General features: G+C 37.5%; 1 protein-coding gene across 1 annotated transcript in view; it reads left to right on the top strand.

Moving 5' to 3' along the window:
- Positions 1–1,412: 1,412 nt before the first annotated feature.
- PTPN20B (protein tyrosine phosphatase, non-receptor type 20B) overlaps positions 1,413–12,609 on the top strand; it is a 33,998-nt gene continuing 22,801 nt past the window's right edge. The window contains exons 1-5 of the mRNA XM_010854513.1: positions 1,413–1,418; positions 1,535–1,635; positions 4,908–5,011; positions 8,876–9,024; positions 11,659–11,749. Of these exons, the coding sequence (XP_010852815.1) occupies positions 1,413–1,418; positions 1,535–1,635; positions 4,908–5,011; positions 8,876–9,024; positions 11,659–11,749 (451 nt within the window). The remainder of the gene's footprint in view (positions 1,419–1,534; positions 1,636–4,907; positions 5,012–8,875; positions 9,025–11,658; positions 11,750–12,609) is intronic.

Genomic DNA, 12,609 nt, shown 5'->3' with positions numbered 1-12,609 from the left:
ACACCATCGTGATTATCTGGGTCATGAAGATCTTTTTTGTACAGTTCTTCTGTGTATTCTTGCCATCTCTTCTTAATATCTTCTGCTTCTGTTAGGTCCATACCATTTCTGTCCTTTATCGAGCTCATCTTTGCATGACATGTTCCTTTGGTATCTCTGATTTTCTTGAAGAGATCCCTAGTCTTTCCCATTCTGTTGTTTTCCTCTATTTCTTTGCATTAATCGCTGAAGAAGGCTTTCTTATCTCTTCTTGCTATTCTTTGGAACTCTGCCTTCAGATATTTATATCTTTCCTTTTCTCCTTTGCTTTTCGCTTCTCTTCTTTTCACAGCTATTTGTAAGGCCTCCCCAGACAGCCATTTTGCTTTTTTGCATTTCTTTTCTATGGGAATGGTCTTGATCCCTGTCACCTGTACAGTGTCACGAACCTCATTCCATAGCTCATCAGGTACTCTATCTATCAGATCTAGGGCCTTAAATCTATGTCTCACTTCTACTGTATAATCATAAGGGATTTGATTTAGGTCATACCTGAATGGTCTAGTGGTCCCTATTTTCTTCAATTTAAGTCTGAATTTGGCAATAAGGAGTTCATGGTCTGAGCCACAGTCAACTCCTGGTCTTGTTTTTGCTGACTGTATAGAGCTTCTCCATCTTTGGCTGCAAAGAATATAATCAATCTGATTTCGGTGTTGACCATCTGGTGATGTCCATGTATAGAGTCTTCTCTTGTGTTGTTAGAAGAGGGTGTTTGTTATGACCAGTGCATTTTCTTGGCAAAACTCTATTAGTGTTTGCCCTGCTTCGTTCCGTATTCCAAGGCCAAATTTGCCTGTTACTCCAGGTGTTTCTTGACTTTCTACTTTTACATTCCAGTCCCCTATAATGAAAAGGACATCTTTTTTGGGTGTTAGTTCTAAAAGATCTTGTAGGTCTTCATAGAACCGTTCAACTTCAGCTTCCTCAGCGTTACTGGTTGGGACATAGACTTGGATTACTGTGATATTGAATGGTTTGCCTTGGAAACGAACAGAGATCATTCTGTCATTTTTGAGATTGCATCCAAGTACTGCATTTCGGACTCTTTTGTTGACCATCATGGCCACTCCATTTCTTCTGAGGGATTCCTACCCACAGTAGTAGATATAATGGTCATCTGAGTAAGCTAAATGAGATAAGCACTCATTATAAGAATCTCCTCTGGGCTGCAATAGTAATTTTTTTTTTTTTTTAAGAAAAATAAGCTTTCTTTTTATGAACTTTTGGAAAATAACTTGGATGATTAAAACTTGGGTGATTCAATAGAAATAATTTATATGTGCATGGTACTCTACATGCTGTTTTGATGGATTGGAAAACATTGAAAGGGCGATATACATTTCAAGTGATTTTCTAAGAGTAGAAATCACACCATGATTGTGATTTAATTCTATTATTGAAGACCTTATTGCTCATCATGAGAAGCTATAGAAATCATTTTCTCTTAAACTATTGATTCCTAAAACATAGCTATAATTTTTTTATACGCCTATAGGTTTTTCAAAATGAAGTTAACTCAAGGAAGCTAAAAGTCTTTCTTAGAGATTTCCAACATAGTGATGATTTTGAAGATCAGTTTAAAGACGAGGCTGAAAGGTATAACTCATATGCTTATTTAGTAAGTTTTCTACTTATTCATATTCATAGCTAAACCTTTGATGGAGGCTGAATAGCGGCCCTCGAATGTTTGATTATTTTTAAAAATATAGTACTTTGTAGTAAGTACAATCTGACTTATCTAGAAATAGGATGTATTTATGATCTCATAAATATGATATTAACACAAGAAAAAGGTATTCCTAAAGAATTCAGTTTCTCTATCATCTCAACAATTACCCAGTTCCAAAACCTTTGTAAGTGTGTTTTGAGTTCTTGGATGGGGCAGTGTACTTGAAGTAAGGTAAAGCTTAGTACACAATTAAGTTTTATAAGACATTACATATTTCCAGAAAGAAAATAATGTATACTAGAAATGGAACTATTAGCATGGTGAATACTGTATATGAAAAAATTTAAAAACTTGGAGAAAAAGTAAATTTCCATTAGAAACAAAAGAAACAGCAACTTTAATGCTTATAAAATATTCTAATTTAGGTGTTATGTACAAAGACATTAAATAAGAAAATATTTTATTGAGTCATATTTTCTTAGAGATTTGTAAGTAATATTAGCTACAGTCACTGGAAGAGCACTGCATAATAATGTGTATAGTATACAGTTGTATAAACAACTTTCAGAAATGCATTAAATGAACAATAAATAACATTAATTCAAAAGTGTTTTGAGATAATATTATATGTTACTAATATATACTAATTATTAGATACTAATTACATACTAAGCACTGTATACAAATACAAAATATTAATAGTTCTTGTTCTGTAGTTTACTGTTGGGGCTCAGACACCTAAAAGACAAAGTTAAATACAGTAGTAAATATTGTTATAGAATCAGAGTCCAAGGATTGTGGGTACAAAAAACAAAAACTATGCAAGGGGGAGAGTTCTCCAGCAGCTGCTTTGAGGAAAAGAGATTTTGGTTGGATTTAGGATCTTAAATAAACAGAGATTCATCAGGTGAAAGGCAAGGGAAGAAAATTTCAAGCTGTGGGAAGAAGTTTGAGCAAAAATAAGGAGCCATGAAAATATCTTATTATTGGTGAGAAATGTTATGTGTCAAGAGTTATAGGATATACATTTCTTGGAATTCCAGGAAGCTTGGGAAGATGAGAGATAGAATAGAAAATATAAAGTGGGCCATAGTTTGAGTGAACTGAATATATGTGAAACCAAGGAGTACACATTTTATTCGGTCTGTTAGAATGAAAATAAAGCACAGATGGAGTCTTTTTGCATCTTCCTGTCTGTCTATCAGTCATCCATCTATCTGTTATCTATCAGGAAGGAGGATTGATGCTGAAAGACAGCTGGTAGGAAATGGAGAAAGTGGATGTTTACAGTAACTCAAGAAAGAGGGGAGGAGCAAAGAGTTAGGAACCTGTTATGACCCACAGAAACAAAAGGGAAAGACATTTACTTTGTTAAGGCTGAGGCATAAAGTACATAAAGGAAATTAATAGAGATGAGGACAGAAAAGTAGGCAAGGGTGAGACTATTAGCCTCCTGGATTTATGGGTTCAGTGAGGAGCCTGAGTCTATCCTGAGGTTGGTGGGAAAGTACACCACCTAAATTTTCATTTAGGGGAGAATTAGAGATTTCTCAGAAATTGGAGAGCAGACCCAGAAATCACATTAGGAGCGTTTTGCTAAATGGGCTTGCAAATGAAAGTGCAAAAGGAGCCCAGCTGATAGCGTAAGTGAGTACACTGAGTAGTGAGAAGGTGGAAAGGAAGTGGAAAGGGAACGTGGGCTGGTATTTGAGAACCTGATAGAGTATATAGCACAGTATTTCGATGGAGATAGAAAGATTAAAGGGTTTTTTAAGGGTTTTTTATTTTTAAGGTGAGAGAGAATCAGTTGATTCATGTCTATTCTTACGATATGGAAGAATTTGTAGGTAGGGAGAAATTAGTTATATTAAGAAAATATTCAACATTCAAAAAACTAAGATCATGGCATCCAGTCCCATCACTTCATGGCAAATAGATGGGGAAACAATGGAAACAGTGACAGACTTTATTTTGGAGGGCTCCAAGAGCACTGCAGATGATGACTACAGCCATGAAATTAAAAGATGCTTACTCCTTGGTAGAAAAGCTATGACCAACCTAGACAGCATTTTAAAAAGCAGAGACAGTACTTTGCCAACAAAGGTCCATCTTGTCAAAACTATGGTTTTTCCAGTAGTTACGTATGGATGAGAGAGTTGGACTATAAAGAAAGCTGAATGTGGAAGAATTGATGTTTTTGAACTGTGGTGTTGGAGAAGACTCTTAAGAGTCCCTTGGACTGCAAGGAGATCCAATCAGTCAATCCTAAAGGAAATCAGTCCTGAATGCTCATTGGAAGGACTGATGTTGAAGTTGAAACTCCAATACTTTGGCCACCTGATGCAAAGAACTGACTCATTTGAAAAGACCTGATGCTGGGGAAGGTTGAAGGGAGGAGGAGAAGGGGACGGCAGAGGATGAGATGGTTGGACGGCATCACCAACTCAGTGGACATGAGTTTGAGCAAGCTCGGGGAACTGATGATGGACAGGGAATCCTGGCGTGCTGCAGTCCGTGTGGTCGCAAAGAGTCGGACACAACTGAGCGACGGAATTGAGGTGAACTGAACTGAAGAAAACATAATTTTAGAAAAATGTCTCAGAGGAGACAGCATAGAGGTGAAAACCTGAAAGGATTAATTCTGAACATGGAGAAAACAAGGAATAATGAAGAATGTTGATGCACTTAAGTGTACACTTTTAAAGAGAGTAAGTTGAAAAAGTTCTTACTTTCTGGCTTACATTTCATGGAAGGGGCTGCACTGTTGCTAAGGCAGAGCATTGAGAAAGGTAGCACATGAGAACGGTAGTTCAGAAATTAGGAGTGGTAGAGTAAACGGAGTAGACACACCAGTGTTTTCCAAACGGTTCTCTGCTGATGCTAGAAAGCCCAGTGACCCCCGTACTGTTCTTCTACCGCAGCCTGGGTAAAGCACAAAAGAAATGAATAGGGGGGTTGATCTAAGGTGGCTGGTTTGCAAGCGAAGTGAAAGCTAAAGTTGGAGTTTGTGATCAGACGTTGGGACTTTGGAACTCTCTCTTTGAAACTGGGCCAGTTCCTGGGGTTGACAGTGGAAGTGGGTGGTTGAACTGAAATGGAGGTGAATGTCAATTGACTAGTTAATGTAGATTATCAGAGATTCTCTCTTAAATACACGTACATTCTCTAAGCCATGGACAAATATAAATTTCTTTTCTAGTGAGAATGACGGCACCTTGCGGAAAACCAGTAGCTTCTTTCTAAAGCAGAAGTCGAGCAGTGAGGATGAAGAGCTTGCAGGGCCTTCCCATCCTGCACTTCAGGGTATGACCTCATCCCGTTTTATTAGCAGATTCTTGATGAGGCTCTATTTCAGAGGTATGCACAAAGAAATTTCCAATAGAGATGCAGGAAAAGAGCTAGGAAAAACTTTTTCAAAAGGGAATAAGATGATTTTCTAGGATTTTCCTTTAAAAATGAAGAAACTGTTCCATACCTCACATTAATAAAGGCTACATTTCTATCTATTCTTTAAGTATTTTAGTATAGCAAACATGCCAATTTAATAAAATGAGCTGTTTATTTCTTAACAACTTTTATAGAGTAAATATGACCTGCTTCTTCATTTACTTAATTTGAATTTGTTGCACAATAGTTACTTTGTACTCTTGCCTGGAAAACCCCATGGACGAAGGAGCCTGGTGGGCTGCAGTCCATGGGGTCGCTATGAGTCGGACACGACTGAGCGACTTCACTTTCACTTTTCACTTTCATGCATTGGAGAAGGAAACGGCAACCCACTCCAGTGTTCTTGCCTGGAGAATCCCAGGGACGGGGGAGCCTGGTGGGCTGCCGTCTATGGGGTCGCACAGAGTCGGACACGACTGAAGCGACTTAGCAGCAGTAGCAGCAGCAGTTACTTTGTAAGTAAAATAATAGCTTTTTTGGGGGACTATACATTATCATATGTGGGAAAAAAGAAAATATAGGTATGAATAATAAAGTAAACCATAATACTGTCTCTGCCTTCTCTCAGCAGTTTTTTTCCCAGCAAGGCTAGAACACATTGAGAAGCCAAACGGGTGTTTCTGTTGGGGATGGAAGATGATCAAAATGGCTTTGAATGGGAATTTTGTCTGCTCCTTGGGCTTCCTAGTGGCTATGCCCTGGTGGCTCAGATGGTAAAGCATATGCCTACAATGCGGGAGACCTGGGTTCAATCCTTGGGTCGGGAAGATCTCCTGGAGAAGGAAATAGCAACCCACTCCAGAATTCTTGCCTGGAAAATCCCATGGACAGAGGAGCCTGGTAGGCTACAGTCCACGGGGTCGCAAAGAGTTGGACACGACTGAGTGACTTCATTTCTAGGCTTCCTAGAGATACTTGTGGGAAATTTTAGGATTTCTGTGACTGCCTCTCCCCACCAACAGTTCCTCATTTTCGCCTCTAGAAAGAGCTTTTGGGTATAATAGGGTCCAAGACAAGATGAGTTTCTCATGGCAGTGCAGATTCTTAGAAACTTCTATCTCTTCTTTATGCTAGTTCTTTTGTTTAATTGCTTCTTGTGTATTTTTGCTGGTATTTACTTGATTTTTGTTATAAGATTTGGCTTTGGAAAGAGATTTCACTTACTCATTTTACCTCAGAAGTATTCTGGTTTTTTTTTTGTTTTTTTTTTTTTTTAAATGAGAGCCCTTTTATGTATCAGGATTTCTCTCTGTTTTTCTGGCTGTGTTGGGTCTTAGTTGCAGCATGTGGGATCTTTGTTGTGGCGCCAGGCTTCTCTCTAGTTGTGATGCATGGACTCCAGAGCGCATGGACTTTGTAGATTGTGACGTGCAGTCTCTCTAGTTGAGGCACCTGGGCTCAGCAACTGAGGTGTGTGGATTTAGTTACCCTGAGGCATGTGGGAACCAAATTCCCCAACCAGGGATCGAACCCCCTGCATTGGAAAGCAGATTCTCAACCACCAGAGCACTAGGGAAATCCCTCAAAATTTATATTAAAAAAAATTATTTTAATACTGACTTTCTAGATTTATGGCATTTTGGCCAGTGTACATGATCTTTAAAATTTTAGATGTTTAGAATCTAGATTATTGACATGACCTAAAAGACCATTCGTTTTTCAGAAAATTTCCATATGTACTATTAAATAGAATGTATTCTCTTTTGTTATGATTGGTTACAAGTATACAGCTATATAATATAGATCTGTATCTGTAGTATAATATATCATTATTGTTTTTGTTGTTGTTCAGTCGTTCAGTCATATCCAACTTTTTGCAACCCCATGGACTGCAGCATTCCAGACTTCCCTGTCTTCCATCATCTCCCTGAGCTTGCTCAAACTCATGTCCATTGAGTCGGTGATGCCATCCAAATTACTTACAATTGTATATAGCATATAGAGATGTATGTTATACATTTATTTTAGTGCTATCAATTATATAGATCCTCTTAATCCTTGTGATGTGTGTGTGTGTATGCACACGTGCATGCTTGATCGGTTTTAGAATTAGAGTCAGAGGTGTGTTAGACTCTGCATATACTCTCATCTCAGATTCCAGGATCCAGGGACTTCTAAACACTTGGTCCCAGAGAGGACAAAAGTTCTTTCTTTTTCCCATCCATGTCTTGTATGTGTTTTGTTTTAGTCCAGTCACTCAGTTGTGCTTGACGCTTTGTGAGCCCATAGACTGCAGCATGCCAGGCTTCCCTGTCCTTCTGTATCTCCCCACTTCTTTACCATTTGAGCCACCAGGGACACCCTCTGTATCTCCCAGAGTTTGCTAAAACTCACATCCATTGAGTCAGTGATGTCATCCAACCATCTCATCCTCCGTTGCCCCCTTCTCCTCCTGCCCTCAGTCTTTCCCAGCATCAGTGTCTTTTCCAATAAGTCGGCTCTTCGCATCAGGTGGCCAAAGTATTGGAGCTTCAGCTTCAGCATAAGTCCTTCCAATGAATATTCAGGATTGATTTCCTTTAGGGTGGACTGATTTGATCTCCTTGTTGTCCAAGAGACTCTCAAGTCTTCTCCAACACCACAGTTCAAAAGCATCAATTCTTTGGCGCACAGCCTTCTTTATGGTCCAACTCTCACATCTATACATGACTACTGGAAAAACCATAACTTTGACTGTATCAGCAAAAGTAATGTCTCTTTGTCAGCAAAGTCATGTCTCTACTTTATAATGTGCTAAGTTTGTCATAGCTCTTCTTTCAAGGAGCAAGCATCTTTTAATTTCATGGCTGCCATCACTGTCTGCAGTGCTTTTGGAGCCCTCCAAAATAAAGTCTGTCACTGTTTCCATTGTTTCCCATTTATTTGCCATTAAGTGATGGGACCAGCTGCCGTGATCTTCATTTTTGAATGTTGAGTTTTAAGCCAGCTTTTCACTCTCCTCTTTCACCTTCATCAAGCAGCTCTTTAGTTCCTCTTCACTTTCTGCCATTAGGTTGGTGTCATCTGCATATCTGAGGTTATTGATATTTCTCCCAGCAATCTTGATTCCAGCTTGTGCTTCATCCAGCCCAGCATTTCACCTGATGTACTCTGCATATAAGTTACATAAGCAAGGTGACAATATACAGCCTTGATGTACTCCTTTTCCAGTTTGCAACCAGTCCATTGTTCCATGTCTGGTTCTAATTGTTGCTTCTTGATCTGCGTACAGGTTTCTCAGGAGGCAGGTAAGATGGTCTGATATTCCCATCTCTTTAAGAATCTTCCACAGTTTGTTGTGATCCACGCAGAGAATTTAGCATAGACAATGAAACAAAAATAGATGGTTTTCTGGAATTCCCTTGCTTTTTCTATGATCCAACAGATGTTGGCAATTTGATCTCTGGTTCTTTTGCCTTGCTTGCCTTGGCATAATTGTCAATATATACACTTAGTCACATTATAAAACAGATTACTTCTCAGTCTATCATATCTATTTATAATGCAATAGTTTTTTTCTAAGAATAGTGGATTTTGTGTAATTTCAAGGCATATAGTCATGATTTTTCCAAAATAAGGACCCTTCCTTTAAAAGTAATAATAGACTCTTCACCTCTGGAAAAATAAAATTTCATTAATTCTTAAATGGCTGGCTCTTTACTTAAAAGAAAACAATAAAAATAAAATCTCCCTTCACACATATATAAGTAACTTAGAGATGTGAATTTTTCTCTTTCTTAGGTATGGAAATTGTTTCTGAAAAGGAGCTAGCTCAGTTAGCTCTGGTTCGACCATTAATATTCAATACACAGGAGGAATCAACCATCAGGGATTATTTTAAAATACTTACCAAAAAAGTATCAGAAGATGAAATCACCCAGGAATTTAAAGTAAATATTTTGGTTTTAACCAAGGTCTATATGTGATTTGTTTTTCTACTTCTCGATCAGAGAATATCTGTTCTTTTTTTTTCCAGGTTGAATATATTGTTTTTATTTTTAAATATTAAATTTGTTTCTAAAGTAATGCGTGTACATAGTAAAAGAATAAAATAGCATAAAATGTTATAAAACAGATAAAGTCTCTTTTTCTCTCTTGATTCCCTATACCACTATTAAATCTGTCATATAAACTTTCAGAAAAATTGCTGGCATGTACTTTATTATTTTGCTCTTTCTTTCCTTTTATAAAGAATTCCAATAAGAAATAATTCCCAAATATATTATGAGCATATATAGTTCTATCTCATTCTTTTAAGTATTGCATGGTAGTTATATGAATGAAGACTTTTTTTCTTCAAATAGTCCTCCACGATGAACATTTAGCTTATTACAGATGTTGTTATTATGAAAAACATTGCCCCTCTTCATTCATGTTCCTATGCATAGTCTTTAGAACAAATTCCTGGAAAGACAACCAGTATTTTGTGCTGTTAGATTTTTGGGTCTTTACTCATCTTTTAAGTGACAGATGATTTCTTGTTGATATTCTGATTGGCATTTCTTAATTTGAGAACAGATAGCTTTCCATATGCTTTTAAGCCTTTCATATTCGTTTTCAGTGAACTAGTTCCAGTTGTTTGTCTAATTTTCTATTTATTCCTTTTCTTATCAATTATTAACTGTTTATATAATGAAGAAATTACCCTCTTTGTATGTGTTTTGTATACACGGTAAAATTTTCCACTTTGTTTTTCATGTTGCATGTGTATGCATGTACATTTACTGTGAAGAAATAGCTAATTTTTAATGGTTGAATGTCATTCTTCTGGGGGGTTTAGGGTTTTCTGCATCCTTTAGGGACTCCCCTTTCAATCTAGGAACATAGCAATTATTTCTTGCCTTTTTTTCCTAATATTTTGTGATTTTTTTCAATGCATAAATCTTTCATCCAGCTAAGATTTGATTTGTTATAAGATATTTGGTAGGGATCCAACATTCTATAGCTAGTCAGTTGTCCAATGATCCTCTTGTCCCAACTTCTCTTCAGTGATGTGAAATGCTACTTTTTCATATACTGAAGCACCACATGTATTTTATTTTTGTGGTTTTTAAAATTGATTTGTTTATTCATGTACCAAACTTTTAAAATTAACATAGCTTTGTATTATATTTTACCATCGATTAAGACTCGTCTTCCCTCATCACTCTTCTTTTATAGAATTGTTCTGCTTCTTTTTACAGTTGCTTTTTTCTAGACTACTTTTAGAATTGGTTTGCAGAAAGATTAAACTGTAAAAATAGGTGTGGAAATTGTTTCTGAAAAGGAGCTAGTTCAGTTAGCTGTAGTTCGACCATTAATATTCAATACTCAGGAGCAGTCAACCATCAGGGATTATTTTAAAATACTTACAAAAAAAAGTATCAGAATATGAAATCACCCAGGAATTTGTGGTAAATATTTTGGTTTTAACCAAGATCTATATGCTACCCTGATATTATCTTATAGCTTAAAACCTGGATCCTCATTCTCCGTTGCAGTAGTGGCCAACATTAACTTATGGTAGTGCCAAGCTGGCTACCTGAGAGTTACTGAAGAGTTTTTAAAAAGTGTGCACCCTCAGGCTTTCTCCGCAATTGTTCAACTAGAGTAGGGCTGGGTGCGCGCCAGTTCCCTCTGTGTGTGAGACGAGGCCTTCCTGGTTAGTTTGAGTCCCTTGTGTTCTGCGTGCCTGTGTCCTGTGCTGGTGTTGCATGCTGCTGATTGTTTTCTAAGAGGACCTGTGCACGCCCATGCCTTTATTACCGTTCCCCTGCCTGGTGTGATACCCGTTCGCCTCTTCTTTCCTTTCACACACACCCATTTCCATGCTGCTAACTTCTGAGCCTCGAAGGCTCAGTTCAACTGCTGCTTTCCTTCGAGGAGCTTTCCTCTCCGTGCCTTCGAGTGCAGTCTAGTCATTCATGCTAGTGTGTCTCTACATTGATCACGTGGCCCCCTCTCTAGCTGCTGTTAACTTCTTACGTATAAAGCCATTTTCAGAGTCATCGTTGTACTGCAGAATGTGGGACAGTGATGAGTACATACTAAATGTTCATTTAATGTCGAATTCACAGTTGGTAATAAAGTTTTGAAAAGAAGAATTCTTTAGTGTTCTAACTCTAATTTCTTCATGGGGCAAGGAGTAAATTGTGAGAATTTATATTTTGTTTCTGTTATTTTATTATTTTCATTTATAAAATGATAGATATAGGGGTTGGTCCTATGAAGTTAATGTTCTGTATTGGCTTTTTATTTTAATGAAAAACGAAAAATCTTGGAGTTCAAGGGAAAAAGTATCTCCAGAGAGTTGAGCATTTCCTTATCAAGCAACTTGCTGATTCATATCTCACATCCGAGATATTTTATATAGGACTTTTCCAGTGGAGCTCTGACTCCTTTACTTACCATATACACATTTAATATCAGGATATGTCATAAAGGGACTTGAGAATCATGAACACTACACAAAGACAGATATTTTTTCTCCCCTCCTTTTTTTCTGTCATAGTAAATATATTACGTATATTTCTTACCTTTTAAAGGCTTTGGAAGTTAAGAATCTGCCTGCTGTTTTCCACTCTGGGAATGAACTACACAACAGAGACAAAAATAGATATCGAGATATTCTTCCATGTAAGCTAACAATGGTTTTAATTACTTTCCTATTTACACTTGATAAAAGGTAAGAAGTGGGTTGTATGGCTTTCAGTGTTAGCCGTTTTGACCTGTGGCCATGATGAAGAGCTCCGGAAGCTAGCACCGGCTGACCTGGGCATATTCTTGGTTATCTTAGGTCATGAAGAAGGTCCAGCCTTCTATCCCAGGTAAATCTACTCACTGTCACAGGATTCTTTTCACAAGTCCTTCAACCCTGTTCTTACGCATTGCTGCTGCTGCTGTCGCTTTAGTCGTGTCTGACTGTGCGACCCCATAGACGGCAGCCCACCAGGCTCCTCCATCCATGGGATTTTCTAGGCAAAAGTACTGGAGTGGGGTGCCATTGCCTTCTCCGTTTTTATGCATTACTACTTCTAAAACATCTTATGGCTATTCGAGGTGTTTTGTATTTCCATACACATTGTGAAATTATTTGTTCTAGCTCTGTGAAGAAACCATTGGTAGCTTGATAGGGATTGCATTGAATCTATAAATTGCTTTGGGTAGTATACTCATTTTCACTATGTTTATTCTTCCAATCCATGAACATGGTATATTTCTCCATCTGTTAGTGTCCTCTTTGATTTCTTTCACCAGTGTTTTATGGTTTTCTATATATAGGTCTTTAGTTTCTTTAGGTAGATATATTCCTAAGTATTTTATTCTTTTCATTGCAATGGTGAATGGAATTGTTTCCTTAATTTCTCTTTCTATTTTCTAATTATTAGTGTATAGGAATGCAAGGCATTTCTGTGTGTTGATTTTATATCCTGCAACTTTACTATATTCATTGATTAGTTCTAGTAATTTTCTGGTGAAGTCTTTAGGGTTTTCTA

This window comes from Bison bison, unplaced genomic scaffold, assembly GCF_000754665.1.
Source record: "Bison bison bison isolate TAMUID 2011002044 unplaced genomic scaffold, Bison_UMD1.0 scf7180017864341, whole genome shotgun sequence".
Taxonomy (NCBI): domain Eukaryota; kingdom Metazoa; phylum Chordata; class Mammalia; order Artiodactyla; family Bovidae; genus Bison; species Bison bison.
The sequence above is the reverse complement of the archived record's forward strand: the minus strand, read 5'-3'. Positions and strand labels throughout refer to the sequence as shown.